Raw genomic sequence first — 16401 nt, forward strand, 5'->3', positions numbered from 1 at the left:
AAGGAAAAACGCTTATAAAAATCTCAATCCTCTATTGGAGTTAGAACACAGGCAAGTCTGGCAGGGGCCTCAATATAACCATATATGGTAGAATATTATGGTTTTTTCAGGACCCAGGCATACTTAGAACAGTTATATGTGGAAAGTTTTATTTTATTCTTCATATTTAAATGGACTACATTTCTGTAGTAGTATTTTTGAGAATACTACATTTCTGAGAATATTTTTATGACCTCTATGCATTTTTTTAATTTGACAATTTGAGTTTTTGTAGCCAAAATAAATTTAAGTAGGAAGTCTTTCTTGCCCTTTGAGAAGTTTTAAATAAGTTCAAAGAACTTTTCTAAAGTACTTAAACACAGAAATAGCAGTGCTAATAGAATGAAGCAACATGAAATTTTTCTTCAAAGGCAAATTTTTAATTGAATCATGTGATAACTTTTGTCTTGACTTTTTGTCTTAAAATAATTGTATTTCGGTATAAAGATAGCACATGCTTATAAAAGACTAAATTATAAAGGTTTCCATAACACCTCCTTTTCAAACAACTGACTTTTATTAATAGTTTAAGATATACTATATATATTGTATATAATCTTTATCTATCATTAGGATTTCAAAGACAAAAAATATTCACTCACATTCCAAAAGTGCTTTTATAACTTTATTTTTTATTTTTATTACTTTAAGTTCTGGGAAACGTGCAGAATGTGCAGCTTTGTAACATAGGTATAACATGTGGCATGGTGGTTTGCTGCACCCATTAACCCATCATCTAGGTTTTAAGTCCCGCATGCATCCTCCCCTTGCCCCCCACCTGCCGACAGGCCCAGTGTGATGTTTCCCTCCCTGTGTCCATGTGTTTTCGTTGTTCAGCTACCACTTATGAGTGAGAACATGTGGTGTTTGGTTTTCTGTTCCCATGTTAGTTTGCTGAGGATGATGGCTTCCAGCTTCATCCATGTCCCTGAAAAGGACATGAACTCTTTCTTTTTCATGTCTACAAAGAACTCCATTTTGTATGTGTACCACATTTTCTTTAGCTAGTCTCCCGTTGATGGGCATTTGGGTTGGTTCCAAGTTTTTGCCATTGTAAATAATGCTGCAGTAAACATACATGTGCATGTGTCTTTATGGAAGAATGATTAATAATTCTTTGGGTTTATACTCAGTAATGGGCTTACTGGGTCAGATGGTATGTCTGGTTCTAGATTCTTGAGGAATCACCACACGTATGCATGCTGCTACCTGCAAAATTTCAGACTCAGTTTGGTTGGAGTCTCTAATCATAAGATGCTCTGACATCATAAGTTATTTTTCCCCGTCTCCAGGCAATACACAAAGTCTCTGTCACTCATGTGGTAGTCTCTGTTTCAGAGACTTTGATTTATTTGCCTCACTTCTCATGGCCCAATGACCCATAAAACTGGTCTTATTTCCCAGTCTTCATTATTAAAAAAAATAACAACTTATAGTTTTGAGGAAAATACCTGCATTAAATCAGGTTGAGGAAATCAGTTGTACCTAGAAGAAAAAGTATAGTGTTATGTTTCATAATGTCAGATTAATCAGTTTTTTTCCCAAATAAAGAGGGCAAAGTTTGAGGTTTCAGTCAGAACAATTGTATTCTTAGTTTAGTTTCAAAAATACATTTATTTGGCTAAAAATAAAATTACTTTAACCTACAGATTGGTGAAAACTTCAAAGTGAATTTTCCTCTGTCTCCCTTCACCCCAATCCCACTCGTGTTAGTTTTTAAATTGGTTGAGTGTTTACAGTGTGCCAGGAGTGATTTTTAATTTTTTTAAATCATAACTTGAGGATATAGATACTACTTTTCTCTCCATTTTATACTTTACACTTAAGTGTAAAGAGGTTAAGTGACTTGTCCTAAGGTTATTCTCATATCAAGTGGCAGAGCTGGGATTAGAAAACTCCTCTGGCAGACTTGAAATTGTATGCTGTGAGTGACTTTACAATTATGCTATTAGCTACCAGGAATGGTAAGTTAATAATTTATCATCTTTGGAAACCTTTGGTCTTAAGTTACACTGATATAAAATAGTTTGTGATTGTAATGAATAAAGAACTTATTGCAGAGTAGAAAAATTTTAGATAGTGGCTTTTATACTTTATATTTGGTTAAGTCATTGTGATTCTGTGAATGAACGACGAGGAAGAAAGTCATCAGAAAAATAATAAAGTTGTAGATATTAAATTAGAGCACCAATTTTTATAAAAATTTTCCCCCAAGTAAATTGAGCTTTAAAAACCTGTAGGTGTCTGAACACACTTCTTTTTTTTTGAGACAGTCTCGCTCTGTCACCAGGCACCAGGCTGGAGTGCAGTGACGCAATCTTGTCTCACTGCAACCTTTGCCTGCCAGGTTCAAACAATTCTCCTGCCTCAGCCTCCCGAGTAGCTGGGACTACAGGCATGCACCACCATGCCCAGCTAATTTTTGTATTTTTTTTAGTAGAGACAGGGTTTCACTATGCTGGCCAGGATGGTCTAGATCTCTTGACCTCGTGATCCGCCCGCCTTGGCTTCCCAAAGTGCTGGGATTACAGGTGTGAGCCACCGCGCCCGGCCTGAACACAATTCTTTTAAGATTCCATGCTGAACAGTCATTGAAATATTAAACATATATTGATTTCATTTAGCAGTTAAACACATTTTGTCAAAGATAATGAATTCTTTAGAAACTGTAATGGACTGGTACAAATTTACTTGAAATATTACCCAGTTATGGCAACTTTCGTAAATGACTATCTGTATGATTAAGTTAAACAACAAGTAACTGCACTTCTAACATTTCAATACTGTTTTATAATTTCAGTTTGGGAATAAGTGATTATTGAAAAAAATTAAGGCTAACACTAAAATAGCTGTCTTTTATTTGGACTTCATTTGCTAATGTAATAAAAACATTAATAATTCAATGCAATCCATATAATTTGAGGGAAATTTTGTTTAGTGTTCTATGTAAATACTTGGCACAGATATTAATCTCGTGTTGGATTCTAGATTCTGACATTGGTTAGAGAACTTTTCATGGTTTATGTGCCTAAATTCTGACAAATGTATTTTTAAACATCTTTTTTCCTCATTGAACAGCTTTGATGTCATATTTGCTGGTGGTCCAGAAGAACTTCTAAAAAAATTCCAAAAGGCAAACCACAAAGTGGTCTTTGCAGCAGATGGAATTCTGTGGCCAGATAAAAGACTAGCAGACAAGTATCCTGTTGTGCACATTGGGAAACGTTATCTGAATTCAGGAGGTGAGTTAGATACTGGAAGAAAAGTTTAATGCCAGTTGTAAAGATTGACAAAACAACCATTTTTGTAGATGTAGCAACTTTAGATACGAAGTTTTAAATAACCCTTATCTTATTATCACTATATCGACAAACCATTTTCTCATATATTATGTCATTTGGTTCTCCTAAAAACACTAGGTAATAAAAATGTTATTATTTCCACATTGTAAGTGAGGAAACTCATGTTTTTCAAATGTAAGTGACTTCTAGATATACTCTGTTGTTAAAGGAAAAAAGTATGGATTCAGGTCTTTTAATTATGACACACTGAAAATTTTCTTCCTATAGGATAATAGGATTAGTAAGCTTATTTAAAAAAAGCTCATTCTTAGTCTGCAATCAAGTAGCTTTTAAGAATAGTTATTAATTTTATCTGACTTTAAATGTTATTGGAGTAAATAAATGATTTGTCTTGAACTCAGTAGTCAAAACTATTCAATATTGAGTGTCTGGGTATATTTAAAATACTGCATTAGCTGTGCTAACATGGATTAAAGGAACAAATTATCATATTCCTCTGTCAATCCTTTAGAAAATTAGCTAAAATTTGACTTTGGATGTTATGAAGGCTACAAATTTATTTTTTCTAGCTTGAGATTAATGTAAACATATGGACAACAGATGTAACTAAATAGGATGGAGGACATGTTAGAGAAACAAATGGGTACAAATGGCAAACCACATTAGAAAAATGGATTTTGGGGGTGATCTACATGTATATAACTAAGGCGATCCAGGCTAGTTAAAATAAGTGCTGCTTCAGGTAGCAGCATATCTGGGTTGTAGGCTTTGCTTAGCCACTAGGAAGTGATTTAGTTTCTTGGTAATACCTCAAATCCAGCTCTTTGTACCCGTACTTTATTTTATTAACCTATTCCCACAGTTGTACCTTGGAACTTTGTTAGCTCATGTAGATTTTGGACTTTTGAAACTTTAAACTCCAATTTTCACTGCCTAGCTTCATATCTCTTTTTTTCTTCATCTCCGTATTTCTACAAATCATGCTTTGGACCATTTTCTTTTCTCCAAATCTATCTACTACCTTTGGATTTAACTTCCATATTCAAGTGAGAACCCAAGGTTTATCTTAGTGGTTACTCTGTACTTAATGCCTTAGCAGTCTTTCTCTGTTGGATTTTAGTTCATGAACCATCAAAGCCTCTCCCTAAGACGGCTACCCACCCTCACTTCTCTCCTTGAGCATTTGGCTCCTGGATGGGTGCTGCTTCCACGTCATGGCCTCCATATTGTCAAGACCTCAGTAACACATGGCTAATCTTGTAACTAATTCTAAGTCCTCCATTGTTTAAAACCAATTTTTTTTTCCTTTTTTTTTTTTGAGACTGAATTTATCTCTTGTTTCCCAGGCTGGAGTGCAGTGGTGCGATCTCCACACACCACAACCTCTGCCTCACAGATTCAAACGATTCTCCTGCTTCAGCATCCCAAGTAGCTGGGATTACAGGCATAAGCCACCACACCCAGCTAAATTTTTTTGTATTTTTAGTAGAGACAGGGTTTTCTCCATGTTGGTCCGGCTGGTCTTGAATTCCTGACCTCAGGTGATCTGCCTGCATTGGCGTCCCAAGGTGCTGGGATTATAGGCGTGAGGCATAGTGCCTGGCTGTTAAACTAATTTTTTAAAGGAAGTATTTAGCTATGGAACTCTGAGACATGTTTTATTTTATACTTATTGAAATGTTTCTGAAGATGACTTGCATAGAGAAATCTCACATGTAAATTTATCTCAAATAGTGATGTATACTCAGGTGGTTAGGTTTCAGACAGACTCACAGTGCTTTGGAAACAGCAAGAAATTAGCAAGCAAGTGAAGTTGTAAGCCAGTTTAAATAAGGAAATGTTGTTTGTAAGTTGAAAAAGATGTTTATAACAATGGCTATAAAAGGACATCAAAGCATCATCCTTATGCTTTCTGTAGTCAAAATAATTAGAGAATGGCAGAAAAAATATATATGTTTAATAAAAGTTTGTATAGTTTCGTGGATAATGTATTGACAGTTATTTCAGGAACATGAGTTGTTAGTGGGTATATTATTTAGTTTTTAAAAATAGTTTTTGTCCAGGCACTGTGTCTCACACCTGTAATCCCAGCACTTTGGGAGACCTAGGGAGGGAGGTCACTTGACACAGGAGTTCAGTATAGCCTGTGCAATGTAGGGAAATCCCAACTCTACTAAAAATATTTTGAAAAATTAGCTGGGTTTGGTGGCACATGCCTGTGGTCCTAGCTACTTGGGAGACTAAGGTGAGAAGATTGAACCCAGGAGGTCAAGGCTGCAGTGAGCTATGAGCGCACCATTGGATTCCAGCTTGGGCAGCAGAGTGAGAGCCCCATTTCCAAAAATCAACAACAACAAAAGTTTTTAATAGAAAATATAAATCACATAAAATATGTATGTGAAAATACATTTTTTTCATTTATTGAGGACATTTGGGATCTGTAAAAAATAAGGAAACAATTTTTGAAGAACAGTAATATAAATCATTGGAAAATGTTGCATATCTCTATGTGGTACCTTTTTCATCATAGAAGATTGGCCATAGGATTTAAAACATTTGTTATAGAATTGTTTTATTTGTCAAGAATACCAAAAAAATGATCAACCAGTGATTGGTTTTCGTCATGTTTTCATTTTGTCTTTTTTTTTTCTCCAGTAACAGTAATTTCACCAGACCTGTCTCTTTGCATTCTTTTATTCTTTTAAGAAAATTTTAATTTTGATGGTAAAAAAATAGGCTTTCCTTCAGTTCACAGGAGTAACATTGGTTCCTTTTTAAAAGTATTGAATGTCAATGAAACATCGCAGCTTGGCTGCATTTCCATAATTCAGAGGAAGATTCAGACAGGAAAAATGATTCCGTTTGTGTCTTTAATAGACAAATGTTATTGGCGGTCTTAATGCTTATGCTAAGGCCAAGGAGAACAATCCAATTTTAGACTTCCTTTTTCCAGACTATGACACAAAAAGCCTAGTCAGAAAATGGTTTAGCAGGCACAATAATTACTGGCCAAAGTAATGGAAACATTTCCAAAATGTCCTAGATATAAAATTTCTTTGGGATGTTTGCAGTTAGTGACAAATCCAGCATTCCTTTGATTCCATTAGTATCTCTGGCACTGACAGTAAAACCACTGTAGTGGAGATTTTATTCTTTAAGAAAGAGTGAGTTCTCCACAGAGACTCCACAAACAGCTTTTTAGAAGGTCAGAGAGAAAATTCTTGTCTCAGTCTATTCTTCTCCTAGTAAATCTGTTTCCCTTAGGAGCTTTGGAAAACATTAGTTCTCCCTCTTTTGTCAGTTAATTTTGGAGACTTTTTATTTAAAAAGAGTCTGGTTATTTTCTGTTTTACAGTTGGTAGCAACACTGTATTAATTTATATAAAAAACAAGGAACACTCAATAATTCATATTTCTTTCAAGGTGAGCTGTGAAATTCCAAACCTAAGGATTAGGCTTCATAGCTTCACAGCTCTGTGCAAGTGGTCAATGAAATTAACATGACATCAGTTTTGGTCTTTGAATCCTAACTTATCTATCTACTTTCTCTCTGCTGTGTTGCAGGATTTATTGGCTATGCTCCATACATCAACCGTATAGTTCAACAATGGAATCTCCAGGATAATGATGATGATCAGCTCTTTTACACTAAAATTTACATTGATCCACTGAAAAGGGTGTGTAACCGCTGCAATTTTTTTTTGTTTTATTGATTTGTTGTTTTGTGTGTTATATTTTCTTAATCTGGAGTGGTCAAAAACAAAGGATTTTATGATACTGTGACAACTAGTAAACTGAATTTCAAAATGTTCTTGTTGATGATATATTTTTAATAGGTGAGATTGGTTTATCTCACCTGGCTGGGTATCAGCACTAGCTTAATTTTTTTTTTTTTTTTTGAGACAGAGTTTTGCTCTTGTTACCCAGGCTGGAGTGCACTTAATGTTTCTTTATGGCTTCTATTCTCTGGCAAAGTTGGCAAACTTGCCAAACTTGATTGGATCAGGCAAAATGAAGGAAGAACAATGTAATGCACTGCTATATGTATTGAAACATCTATTGCAATAACTTGATACTGAAGTGAAATGGCAGCCCTCACACCAATGTCATGGCCCTACCTCCACTGCATACTCACTTCAAGGCTGCCTTAGAATAACAGAATAAATTATATTATCAAAACTTCTGAGCTTGGAGATTTAAAGAGACAATAATGAAATCCCAAAGATTCTACAGAATGGCTTCTTCCATATTCTTGAATAAATAGCTCTCACTTATTAACATAGAGCATTTGAAATATGTGTTCTTGTAGTTACTCCATCTTGCAGCTATAATTGTTTTCTCACAAAAGCTATGCCAAAGCCATCTGATATCAGTGAACTTTTGTAGTTTAAAAAATGAACTGTATTCTCATTTGTAGACCTTTAGCCTTGCAAAGCCCTTTGTACCTCTCTGAGCTTCTTTGATCCTAGTTAGCCTAGAGGCTAGACTCTGTATCCCCATTTTGTCAATAGAGAAAATGAGGCCACATATTTGGTGACATTGTAAGGACTGGATCCTTGGTTCCCTGAAAACCAAAATCTGGACTTTTTTTCCTATTTCATATGATAATAACATAGACTTTATGTGTTTAATTTGCTACAATTGTAAAATAATACCATTGGCCCATAGCTCCTAGTTTTAATCTTACTTCTTTGTCCAAAATGGCTACTTGAGTTCCAGTCATTGCATTCATATTCCATCTCAGTTTCATTACTCTTTAATTAGCTTTGCTAGAAGTCTTACTGAATAGTTTCTTACACTTTGATCAGAACATATTTATGTGGCTGCTCATAATACCTAAAGAGAAATTTGTTTTTTATTTTAAGCACATGTATCTACTGAAAATCTGAGTTCCTTTATTGGGGAGTTAAGGGAATGTAGGGTACAATTAGCAGTCTCCCATAGGCCCTAGAGAGAACATTCCTGAAATTGATGTAAGTGAATCTTTGGAGAATAGTAAAACAGGATTTTCTAATTTGAGAATACTTTTATCATATTTACCAATATAAGTTAATATTTCATATATTTAATATATATAGATTGGATACAGATATAAAGTTCCTGAATGGTGTGTTTGTAGTTGTGGTTGTTAGGGAACAAGATTTTAAGTGTATTTTGCAATGAGTTGCAACTATAGCTGTTTCTGCATCTTAGCTAACTACTTTCATCATCTAAATACTTTGATTAAACGCTTAAGTTGTAAGAATGTTAAGCTTTATATTCCCCCAAAGAAATATATATTTAATTATACTTTAAGTTCTGGGGCACATGTGCAGAAAGTCCAGGTTTGTTACATAGTTACACAGGTGCCATGGTGGTTTGCTGCATCCATCACTCCATCACCTACATTAGGTATTCTAATGCTATTCCCTCCACTAGCTCCCCACTCCCCAACAGGCCCCAGTGTGTGATGTTCCCCTCCCTGTGTCCTTGTGTTCTCATTATTCAACTCCCACTTATGAGTGAGAACATGCAGTGTTTGTTTTTCTGTTCTTGTGTTAGTTTGCTGAGAATAATGGTTTCCACCTTCATCAGTGTCCCTGCAAAGGATGTGAACTTTTCATTTTTTATGACTGGATAGTATTTCATGTTGTATATGTGCCACAATTTCTTTATCCAGTCTATCATTGATGGACATTTGGGTTGGTTCTCAGTCTTCGTATTGTGAGCAGTGCCGCAACAAACATACATGTGCATGTGTCTTTATAATAGAATGATTTGTAATCCTTTGGGTATATACCCAGTATAAACTATATTAATATGATAGGAATATTTGCTGTTTTTGTTGTCATTTTCAGTATCGTTTCTATTATTATTTTTTAGGAAGCTATTAACATCACATTGGATCACAAATGCAAAATTTTCCAGACCTTAAATGGAGCTGTAGGTATGCTTCCTAAATACTGGACTTCTTATATATACAAACAAATAAGGAACCTGCATTTTCAACTATCTTTGAGGCTGTGACTAAGGTTGAGAGTATAAATACTGTACCTTAAAAAAAATACTGGACTTGAGCTTAACTTGATATAGTTCAGCACATTCAATTAAAATTACTTCCCATGACTAGTGTGAAAAAGATAAGCTTCTGGCTTTAAGTAACTTAAAATTTAGTGTCCCACCATTTGGGGACTTTCGATAAGTTTATGAATTACACTTTATTATTGTGTAATAATAAAGTGAAATTCTTTGTATTTCAAATTACCCAGAGTATTAGAGTAGATCCTTTTGACCCAGCTGAAAGATAACTGGTGACAATTTGACAGATAGACTGGGGAAGAGAGAGAGAGAGAGAGAGAGAGAGAGAAAGAGAGAGTCTATGCTCATGTGTGCATGTGCATACGTGCCTGTGTATTATAGATACATATATCTTGCTAAAATACATTAAAGCTAATCAATAAAGTAAAATTTAAAATATTGTAATTTAAATACTTTAAAATATATGCATAAAAATTTAAAATATATTACAATTTGATAACAATACTTCAAGTCAGTTAATTTAGTAAAAAGATTATCAGAATCTAGTCAGGCATGGTGGTATGCACCTATAGTGCATACCAGCTCTTTGAGAGGCTGAGAATTGCTTGATCCTAGGAGTTCGAGGCTGCAGTGAGCAGTGATTATGCCCTTGCACTCCAGCCTGGGCCAGAAAGTGAGACCCAGTCTCTTAAAAAAAAAAATTCTCACAATGCAAAATGTTTAGTTTGGAGTGCTCGGGAAATGAACCAGAATTTTCTTCAAAAAAACTGCTCCTGTTCCTCTCTGACTTGAGTTTTATCTTGATTATTATTCTAGGTCTGATTTTTAAGAACTGGAAATATTATTGTTGGTAGCCAATTGTAGAAACCTTGCTTATGTCAGACAATATTCTACTCACCATGCATATGTTGTTATTATCTTCATAATAACCCTCAAAGGCAGGCATGGATACCATTTGATAGATGACTAAAATGAAATGCTAATTTAACTTGTCAAGGATAACATTACTATGAATGGGCAAAGGCAGGATTTCAAGATGAATTATTCTAACAGACAGCTCAGTGGCTTACCACCTCAATCATTTTACTGGTGCCAGGTTGGAGTGAGTTTGCTATCTGTACCTGTTGTCACTGTCATCCTTCATTTTGTGTATCTGCTGACTTGGAGTAGATGAAGTTACTAAAAGTGTTGTAGCACTTGGAATATTACATACATGAGAAATTTTATAGCAATGACATACATACATACCTGCACAGAAACACGAATACAGACACACATTTTAAATTACTAAAACCTATTTTCTGTTTTTAAACCAGATGAAGTTGTTTTAAAATTTGAAAATGGCAAAGCCAGAGCTAAGAATACATTTTATGAAACATTACCAGTGGCAATTAATGGAAATGGACCCACCAAGGTAAGTCACAGTTACTTTTATCTGGCTATTTCTTGGAGATAGACTATGGATTGATATGTGTAATGTCATCTATTTTATTTTTTAAAATTTCTTTCATAGACTTAACTTTGGTGCTAAAATAAAGGCTTCATCTTTTACACAGTGTATCATCTGTTTTCATATTAATTAATCAAACTGATGATTTTCCTCAGCAGTGGTAACCTTTTATTCTATTTATAGTACACTTAGTGTTTTATTAAATAACTAACTTGAGAGTGAGCCACATTATAAAAGTTTCTGAATTGTGTGTTTGTAGTTGCTGTCATTAGGAAATAAAATTTTCTTTAAGTGTATTTTGCAATGAGTTGCAACTATAGCTGTTTCTGTGTCTTAGCTAACTACTTTTGTCATCTAAATATTTTGATTGGATACTTAAGATGTAAGAATATTAAACTTTGGATATGTGTAATGTCATGTATTTTATTTTTTAAGATTTCATTCTCTATGAGAGCCACATTTGTCTCATTCTGTGGTATCCTTTCTCAATAGGAATTGCTCAGATCATTAAGAGATCATTTAATACACCTGACTTGCCATTTTCTAAGTTAACAACACTGTTAAGATTGGGGTATTACAATATGGCCAGAAAGCTTCCTCTTGCTCTTATTTCATTAATTACAGTTAATGAAAGTTACATAATTTGACTAATAAAAATTTGGATGCCTTTCTGTTTCAAATATATATTATTGAGCTTGCTAAAAATGTTATTGACTGCAAAATTTATAAATGAAAAGTTTGTTTTGATTGGGTTCAAGCAAGCTGGAACATAAATTGCATTGAAAAAAATATAGTAATGCTGTCCTTAAAACAACCTTTTGACATCCTTACCTGCCTGGTGTAAGTACCTAGAAAAGAGATTAACAGATTTTTGTTGTGGGAAGAGAATATGGGGTGGGGGTAGCTGTTCTTCTGTTCCAGAGGAGTGACTGATCTGAATTCCAGTAAAAGCCATGTGAATGGAAATAAATGCAAGGGAAAACCCACCCTGGCAACTGCTGCTCCATCAAACTGAAAGAAGTAGAGTCCCATCTCTTCTAGTTAATCTTTCCCGTTTGGTTTTCATGCCATTCCAGCTTTCCTACAAACCAGTCCCTATCTTGTGCTCCCCTTCAGTCTCTATCCTATAATCAGTTTCCCCAGCTCTGTCATCTCCTTATTAGCATTTTAAAGACCCTTTAAATACTTTTACACAGTGTATCATCTGGTTTCATATTAATTAATTAATCAAACTGATGATTAAGTAACCCAAAGCAAACCCAGCCAACATAAGGTAAAACATCCTCTTCAGTCCACACTGCCTTCCAGCCTGCACCTGGCTTTTTTCCTCCCCTTCACAGCCAAACTTTCTAAAATATAGACAACTTGCTGTCACTACTCCTCTTCCCATCACACCAAGAAATGCTCCTGTTAAGGTCTGTTGTGAAATCTTTGTTGAGCAGAGGACAACTGCTCCACCTTAGCCCTTATTTTTATTTTACCTAAAGATAGCATTTAACAATATGTTGATCTCATTTGGTCCTACTTGTAAACTCTTTTCCTTTGCTTCCACGATGCTCTACTGCTTTGTCTATTAATTTTCTGGGATTTTCTCTTCAATCTCTATTGTTCTTTAAAATATTTATTTTTAAAAATTTTATAACTGCGTACATGTGGTGACCCTCATCCTATCCTGTTTTATTAAATGTTCACAGGGGCCTGTCCGAGGCCTCTTCCTTCTCTTTTCCATATACATTGTTGGGTAATTTGAGTCATTTCCTTGTCTGAATTCTCTCAATGCTGGTGGTTTTCAAATTCTTGCTCTAACTCCTGTGTCTTTCCTAAACTCCAGGTCAGAATACTCAAGTCGAAGATTCGTTTTTATGTCGAATATAACCAGAGATTAAGACTTGCGGCATTACTTCTCCTTATAACCCAGGGGTTAACCAGAATCTGGGTTTTGTTTCAGCTCCAGACAGTTCCCACTCCAACAGCCCTCTGTGCTAACTCCTGTGCATGCCGGTTTTATCTCTGCTTTCTTAGTTCAGGCCTCTTGCAACCTCCTACTGGTAGCAATTACACCCCCAGCAGCCTGGAACCAGAGTGCTCTGCCAAAGCAGAAACCTGTCACTCTACTCACTTATATAATGACTATCTGTGAACTTAAGTATAAAGTTGAAAATTCTCAATTTATCTTACAGAGCTCTTTATTTTACTCCTGCTTTAGTGGCCACCAGTCTACCACCCTGTTCACTCTTTCACCCACAACACTACACACATTCATACCCTTCTCACATTCAATTTCTCTTCCTTTCTCCCTCTCTGCTCAGCAATACTGTATTACTTTCAACTTTGCAGAAGTTTCATGTTGCTTTGTCTGAAAGTATACTGTACATGCTTTTTATTTATCCTGGAATCCTCTGCCCCTAATTCCTACCTGCTGCATCCCTACCTGCTAAGTTCTCCTTTTCTTTTGGGTGTCAGTGTAGTCTTTTTTTTTTTTTTTTTGAGACGGAGTTTTGCTCTTGTTATCTTGGCTGGAGTGCAATGGCGCGATGATATCGGTTTACCGCAACCTCCGCCTCCTGGGTTCAGGCAATTCTCCTGCCTCAGCCTCCTGAGTAGCTGGGATTACAGGAATGCGCCACCATGCCCAGCTAATTTTTTGTATTTGTAGTAGAGACGGGGTTTCACCATGTTGACCAGGATGGTCTCTATCTCTTGACCTCGTGATCCACCCACCTCAGCCTCCCAAAGTGCTGGGATTACAGGCTTGAGCCACCGCGCCCGGCCGTCAGTGTAGTCTTTACTCTTCAGGTCTCTTGTGTGCTTTTGTAATATCTAACTACTTCTATTACAGTACATATCACACACTGGACAGGAATGGTGTTTGCCTGTTTTCTTGTCTCGCTTACTTATTAGGGCTTTGGTCTAGGAATTACGGAAATCTTATCTGTCTTGTTTACTCCCCCCGCCCCCACTCCCCACCCAGGGCCAAGCACATGTGTAGCAAATATTAAGCTTTCAGCAAATTTTAATTGAATGTTAGAGTCAATAATCTTATGACCTATCATTATTCTTGGGAGTAATATGGCAGATTATTTTCTGGCAATATCAAATTACTGTTGGTTGGGACACCTGTAATCCCAGCACTTTGAAAGGCAGAGGTGGGTGAATCACTTGAGGTCAGGAGTTTGAGACTAGCCTGACCAATATGGTGAAACCCTGTAGCTACTAAAAATACAAAATTAGCCAGGCATGGTGGTGCAAGCCTTTAATCCCAGTTACTTGAGAGCCTGAGGCAGGAGACTCGCTTGAACCTGGGGAATGAAGGTTGCAGTGACCCGAGATCATGTCATTGCACTCCAGCCTGGACAACAAGAGTAAAACTCTATTTCAAAAAAAGAAATTACTTTTGGTCACTGTAACTTTCCCTAGGCAAATTTGATAAATGAATCCCTTTACTACATGTGTATAGATACTGTTTTAGCTCTCTATGATACTGTCAGTGCCAGTTAGTCAAGAGCTGGGACAATGCCACTTTTCCCATAACTAAATAATATGCTATTCTTCCTTGGTAATATAGTAATCAAATTTACGCCAGTGTGGTGGTTCACCCTGTAATTCCAGCAGTTTAGGAGGCTGATGTGGGCAGATACTTTGAGGCCAGGAGTTCGAGACCAGCCTGGCCAACATGATGAAACCCTGTCTCTACTAAAAAAAAAAAAAAAAAAAAAAAAAAAAATCTGGCGGGTGCCTGTAATCTCAGCTACTTTGAAGGCTGAGGCATGAGAATTGCTTAAACCTGGGAGGCAGAGGTTGCAGTGAGCCAAGATCAGGCCACTGCATTCCAGTGTTTGTGACAAAGTGAGACTGTGTCTCAAAACTTTAAATGTCTTTAAGGAGTGATTTTGGTCCTGAGAAATTAGTGATTATGGATAAGGCCTTAGGTTCAGTGATTTCAGCGTGTTCACCAGTTCCTTCCAAAATTCCAGGATGATGCTGACTGGAGCTTTAAAAGTGGCTAAAGGACATATCACAAGAAAGAAGCACTAATCCTTAATCATTTAGAAAGACCTAAGTTTACTAAGAAATACTAAGTGTTCTTGGAAACATTTTCAGTTTGCACTGTCACTGTTTCTGGCATTTAAAGCTGTGTGATGCTGCTATCATGTCTTCTCTGATATGCTCCTATCTAGTTTATTTTGTTGTTATTCTATTAGATGGTAAAATACGAAGTTTCATTATAAACAGTACATTTGGTATAATACAAAAACTTGAGAAAAATTGAATATGTAACATTTAACTAACGCTAATACTTTATAATATTAGGTTAAAGTTTAATAAATAGAAATGAGTATGTCATATATTATTCTTATCCAGGCTGATGGGAAAAGAAAGCAGATTACTACAAACTTTTTTTGACCTTTATAAAAGGTGGAAGGATTTTTGGTATGAATTTTTGTAAGTTAGTTTTACTTATTATTTTGTTTAGTAATGGATGTTTATAATGACAGTGTTTTGAGCCATAATAGTGACCTAAACATTTAAACAATTTTTCATTAAAAATTTACATAATCTGTAAGTGAAGTGTTTATAGTATGTTGATAATACTAAAGTATATAAAATGAGCGTATTTCATAATTTCCCCAAGTTTTATACCATTAGAAAAAATAATTTTAACAATTTTAAATAATTTAAAAAATTACATACTGCCTTCCCATATGGTTTTGATTCTTAGCTGCCTTCAGTTTTTATGTCTCCTCAGTATATATCTATGAACATTCATATTTTCATTTGTTTTCTTACAAGCATATAAACAATTTTGTGTTTCTTAATTAACATTTTATTTAAAATATGTTTAGGTATTTATTTTTATACTTGTCTGTATAAATCTAACATGAATCAATTTTTAGATAGAAACTGGTTTCTAGTTTGAAGCTTTACTTTTTATTCTTGAAATCCATTTATTGTGAGTACTATGTAAGATGCATATTTTAATGTTCAGCCTTTTCTTTTAAATATCAAACAATATACATCTTAAAGTAATTACAAAATTGGTAGCTTTTAAAAAAATTTTTACTTTAAGTTCTGGAATACATGTGCTGAGCGTACAGGTTTGTAATAAATATACATGTGCTATGGTGGTTTGCTGCACCTATCAACCCATCACCTAGGTTTTTAGCTCTGCATGCATTAGGTATTTGTCCTAATGCTCTCCCTCCCCTTTCCTCCCACCCTCCGATAGGCCCCAGTATGTGGTGTGAAGTTCATATATGTTTGCATATGTCTTTATAGTAGAATGATTTATAATACTTTGGGTATATACTTGCTGGGTCAAATGGTATTTCTGGTTCTAGATCCTTGAGGGATCACCACACAGTCTTCCACAATGGTTGAACTAATTTAGGCTCTCATCAACAGTATAAAAGCATTTCTATTTCTCTGTATACTCACCAGCATCTATTGTTCCCAGACTTTAATGACTGCCATTCTAACTGGCATGAGATGTTATTTCATTGTGGTTTTGTTTGCATTTCTCTAATGACCAGTGATGACGAGCAGCTTTTTTTTATATGTTTGTTGGCAACATAAATGTCTTGTTTTGAGAAG

General features: G+C 35.4%; 1 protein-coding gene across 2 annotated transcripts in view; it reads left to right on the forward strand.

Moving 5' to 3' along the window:
- PLOD2 (procollagen-lysine,2-oxoglutarate 5-dioxygenase 2) overlaps window positions 1–16401 on the forward strand; it is a 104161-nt gene that overhangs the window by 62724 nt on the left and 25036 nt on the right. For both annotated transcript variants that reach the window (XM_002759516.7, XM_008983709.5), the window contains exons 4-7: window positions 3118–3281; window positions 6906–7018; window positions 9204–9267; window positions 10676–10773. In XM_002759516.7, the coding sequence (XP_002759562.3) occupies window positions 3118–3281; window positions 6906–7018; window positions 9204–9267; window positions 10676–10773 (439 nt within the window). The remainder of the gene's footprint in view (window positions 1–3117; window positions 3282–6905; window positions 7019–9203; window positions 9268–10675; window positions 10774–16401) is intronic.

The sequence above is a fragment of the Callithrix jacchus genome, chromosome 17, assembly GCF_049354715.1.
Source record: "Callithrix jacchus isolate 240 chromosome 17, calJac240_pri, whole genome shotgun sequence".
Lineage (NCBI taxonomy): Eukaryota > Metazoa > Chordata > Mammalia > Primates > Cebidae > Callithrix > Callithrix jacchus.